Source organism: Montipora foliosa, chromosome 14, assembly GCF_036669935.1.
Source record: "Montipora foliosa isolate CH-2021 chromosome 14, ASM3666993v2, whole genome shotgun sequence".
Lineage (NCBI taxonomy): Eukaryota > Metazoa > Cnidaria > Anthozoa > Scleractinia > Acroporidae > Montipora > Montipora foliosa.
The window spans coordinates 18,721,377-18,726,376 of record NC_090882.1 but is presented as its reverse complement, the minus strand read 5'-3'; the positions used below and the strand labels follow the sequence as shown (position 1 = coordinate 18,726,376).

General features: G+C 41.6%; 1 protein-coding gene across 1 annotated transcript in view; it reads left to right on the top strand.

The window, feature by feature from the left end:
* LOC137984684 (dnaJ homolog subfamily C member 10-like) overlaps positions 1 to 1,270 on the top strand; it is an 18,452-nt gene extending 17,182 nt beyond the window's left edge. The window contains exons 21-22 of the mRNA XM_068831926.1: positions 1 to 115; positions 972 to 1,270. The exon at positions 1 to 115 is cut by the window's left edge and continues 35 nt beyond it. Coding sequence (XP_068688027.1) covers positions 1 to 115; positions 972 to 1,007 — 151 coding nt within the window. The 3' untranslated portion in view covers positions 1,008 to 1,270. The remainder of the gene's footprint in view (positions 116 to 971) is intronic.
* The last annotated feature ends 3,730 nt before the right edge of the window (positions 1,271 to 5,000 follow it).

Genomic DNA, 5,000 nt, shown 5'->3' with positions numbered 1-5,000 from the left:
CCCACAGCAAATTCATAACTTAGCAGTAAAAGCATTAGAAGACTACAGAGCGGATTTAGAAGAGGAGAATCAGGGGACCAGAACACACAAGAAAGGAAAAACAAAAGGCAAAAAGGTAAGAAGACAAACAAAAAACACCCGCTCTGCTTATCACTCATTAATTCTTGCAGTCTTCGGAACTGAGTGGACGCAGCGGAAGACCTTAGACAGCAATGACCAGAACCAGGTTGCTGACCAGCGGTTTTCGTTAACACAATGGTTTGCTGGAAGTTCTCAGTCTCGCGGGCTCAGAAAACCTGGTTGTGTTTAAGGTGTTTCGGACGCAGCTCGACGAAATTGAGCCCAAATCATGTGTAAGGCGCCCCCCCCCCCCCCCCCCCCACTTTCGTTTCACGGCCCATGTATGATCCGGTCGCACAACTTCACAGCCAGATGGAGTAAGTTGGGGCCCGATTTTGATGGATCAGGAAAACCGGAGTACCCAGAGGAAAAATCCTGCAGTGTAATTTTTTTGTGTTTCAATCATACGGTTGTTTTTGTTTTAGATATTGAACAACATCTTTCAATTTAATACCTCCCTGGGGCCGGTGGCTCGAATCCTGGGTAGCGCTATCCGTTGGTTAAGAGGTTTTAAAAACCTATAGGTTTCCATGGTGTTTAACGCTGGTTGGTGCTAACCATTCTTCGAGTAACCCGGGCCAGGTGTCAAGTCCCAACTGAATACAAAAAAATGAGGAATTTACTTTAATTCCGTCAAGTCTGATATTAGTTTCACCTTATTGATTTCCTATGGAAACGTGGAAGTGATCCCCTTATTGTCTGTTATATTTCGGCTCCGCTCACAAGCTCACCCCACTTGGTAACCATCCCCAACCCGCAACCCCCAACTCCACCACCCCACCCTGCTTAGGAACCATGGCTCATGCAAACGATTTAATGATGTACTTTTTTTTTACCTTTCGTTCAACTAGAAAAACAAGGGCAAACCAGACCACGATGAATTCTAGAGGACATCAAACCCGGTTTGAAAGTAGAGTCTCTCTACACCTCAGGCGAAGGGATGTTCTTGTCCCGTGTGGGGCACGTGAAGCCCTCGATAGCTATTCAACAGTAGCCATTGTTGCGCTTCGGTTGGCTGTTGTAGCATCCACTCAAGCCATTGCCTCGGGCTTGGTTAGTTTTGCAGGATGGAGCGAAAGTTTGTACCTCGTTAAATTTTACTTACTGGACTTGGCAGTAACAAAAAACATTAAAAAGGTTTTAAATTTGTTGTAATGGTGTTCTTTGTGGATTCTATACCCCGTAAATGAATTCGTAGACTGGATTTTCTCACTAAATTTTTCCACGTGATCTCATTTTCTTGTTTGGGTAGCTTGCCTTTCCCAAAAAGAAAGCGAATTAACTAATGGCCCATTTCGGAGTTGCTGTTTGTCTCGGTTTTGAAGTGAGTCTTGGTGCTCAACTATTGAAAGGGAAATGGTTTTGATTTGCATAAGAATACGCAACTCATGTCCATTTGAATGATTGTGCACCAGAACTCGCTTTGAAACTGAGGCATGCAGCAACTTGGAAATGGGCTATTGCATGGCTTCATTTCAACGAAACAACGACGAAGCGGGTGCATGCATGGTGATTCAATTTGTCACTTGATCACTTGGCTTTAATCTGATTGTCCAGTGGTGGCAAGCCTGAAAAGGATGGATATTTGAAGTCTAAATGGTTTTACTCGTCACGTGTCAGCTGTCACACGTCACCCGTCAGCTGTTACCCGTCACCCCTTATTAAAGGGTGTGCGGATCGTTAGTGAGGAAGTGTCCTGTCGAGTTCTGTGACTGTTGTGGTGACGATGGTCTGCGGCGTTCGTCAAAATGGTCTTTAGGTCGTCGTTTTTTCTCCAGCACTGTATTGTTTTTGGCAACATAGTTAATAATAATAATAATAATAATAATAATAATAATAATAATAATAATAATAACTTTATTTCTATAGCGCTTTTATCCTATGTTTAAGGCGCTTTACAATCATATAAACAACATTAATAAATATTTGCAAATTTACAAAAATACCCTATTATATTTACAATGATTAAAAAAGGAAAAATTAAAACAAAAGCAATATATGCAAATCTATAGAAACAATTATCTGTTATTACTAAATTTAATAAACAAGTACGTCTTAAGTGATCTTTTAAAACTCGAGACGGTGTTAGACTTCCGAATCTTATAGGGTATAGAGGGGACTGGTTTTGAAGCTCGGCAAACATCAAAGGAGCAAACAAAGATGCCAAGATTTGGGTTGGAAAGTCACGACCGGGCACAATATTTTGTTTTGCGTTCATACGCTATGCATGAATTACGTAACCAACACGTTTCTATTGTTTTGTTCCTCAGTACGGAGTAAACAACTATTGTGTTTTGTGCACGGTCAAGGCCGAAAAAGAGAACAAAAACCTACAACGAAGAAATTTGCCGGGTTTCATAACTATTCCCTTCTATTAGCTATGGTGGCAACGATTGCATGGCGCTATGTAAATAATGTCTTTGGAATTTCAGTCTATGTATATGAGTCATATGTCTTGTTGCGCCTGTAGAGTGGAATGTAGATTGTCCATAAATCATGTAGTTGCAACTGCCCTGAATAGCTACAATAGGTGTAGCTTTGAACAGAAGACATGATAAAGGTAAAATGCTTTTGTGCATGGGGATGTAAATCATACCGTACGCTCTTAAGATTAAAAAGATTGTCAATAAGAGGTGCACTGTCCATACCGTCAAACTCCTATACAACATAACTAAAGATTGAAACTGTCTCATTGTTTCTAACAAGGTGTCCTCAAGAGAGGATAATCCTCTCTTGGTGTCGTACATTAATATGACACTGTCGTTGATTATCCTAGATTAGTATAACTCAACTAGTGGACTAATGCAAATCCTGCATTTTGATTGGCTACGCTACTGGAGGATAATAGTCCTCGAGTAGCGAAAAGCGTGACGCTTTCTTTCATTTAATTCCCAATTAAATATTTCTTTAAGTTGCATTTGCTAACTTTATTATTGCCTTTTCTGTCCGACTAGTTGGGTGATACTAAAACAACTAGACCCTTCGCCCTCAAGGGCCACGGGTCAATAGCCCATTCGTCGTCGCGTCATGGACTATTAACCCGTAGCCCTTGCGGGCGAAGGGTCTAATTGTTAAATGGTTCTTATGATTAGTTTTTTTTTCCATTTTAGTTGCCTAATTCACATTGATCAGCAAAAGCAGCCGCAAAAACCGCTAGTTGATGCAGAGCGCATGCACGAGTAGGCTCGATTACCAGCCGCCGTTTCGGGAAATGAGCCAGCGCTCACTCCCGAAATCACGGCTGGACGGGTGAGGTGAGTCATTGGTTGTTTACCATTTACAAGCAGAAACCGGTTGGTGTTAGGTTTGTTCAAATGGTAAGCAAAAACTCCCGTATGGGAAATTTAGTTGGGATCGGCGTTAGTCTCCTTCGCAGCCGCTCGGGCCGGAGTCACGCGTGGGGACGGGGAGCGTTGCGTAACCCCGGCGCGAGCGGCTGCGAAGGAGACTAGATCTGCGTGTACCATTTACAAAATCCGTTCAAGGTTACAGAGAGAGTCTGTAGGGAGGCAAAATCATGGGAGTATGCAAATGATAAACGCGTTTTCCGTTTGGAAATTCTGTTTGGGAATTTTGGACTGCCTTTCAAGAAATCCCGTTTTCTCCGGAAATTTTCCGTTTGAGAATTACCATTTACATTCCAACCGAAATTTCCGGATTTTTGTGGTAAATGATAAACAACCATTGTTAATCTCCGCCAATCAGAAACTCGCCTGCACAAATCGGTCTGGCATAATTTGGCTGCGAAGGTATTCTTAGTCCTGTTCCAGGACTCCCTCTTACCCCGCCCTGAAAATGGGCCTGGACCCTGCCGGTTCGAGGCTTACAGTGCTTTTAAGGTAGGAAACATCCAAGATTTCGACAACGAAAAGTGTTCGAGAAGCTGGAGAAAAAGGATTGTGTCGTTTTCTAAAGCCTGAATTCGGAAACTTCACTGATTTTTCAGTTGGCGCCAAGGTCAAAATACGGTTTTTCAAATCCATTGCTACTGCAATTTTCTCCTCAGATCTCGCTAATGTAAGAGCAAGTAAAATTCCTCCTCATTTGAAATTACTGCTGAGTTTATTGGTGGCAAAACGAGGGGGCCGATGAGGTCAACCGAGAGCTGAAGCGGCCGAAGATTCTGTTGATGATTCGCCGGTTGAATTCAAACTCACATTGATCATTTAACCACAAACGCAAGCTCGTATCATCTGGAAACTTCGCACAGACGTTTTAGGCATTGTTATGTCATTATTGTTTTGTTAAAATCAATGTTTTGGGATGTCTAATGCTATTTCACCGCTAATAATATACAGGAAAAAAATTATGCAATCTGATTGGCTGAGAGAAGTGCAGGTTGCAGAAAAGTGGTAATTGAATGCAAAAAAAAGAATAAAGCAAGTATTCTGATTGGTCAATGAACAGAGAAGTTCGCAGATAGCCAATCAAATCCGAGGTCTGGATGGCTCACGTTGAATTGACAAAATGGCGGACAGATTTGGCGAGAACGCGAGAGTAGCAATGTTTTCATTAAAAGTTTGAAGGAAACTGCAAAACAAAGACTACAAAGGAAGGCATAAACAGCTGGATAATGAAAGCTTTGAACTTGTCGCCCTCAACAAAATTGTCGGAAGGATTTTTAAGCTATAGTTCTAAGAAAGACGAACAAGACTACGAGCCGGCTGACAGTCTTCGTGTAATGTGAGGGTCAAAACATTTTTCATGTATATTATTAATAAGTAATCACATGATTTTTCTCGTGCAATTTGGAATAAATAAGCACTCGTAAATTTTTTTCAAAGACGACCAAAATTGCACGAGCCCGTAATTTACTCGTGCTTATTTATTCCAAATTGCACCTGAAATCATGTAATTACCTATACAAATATCAACTTCGC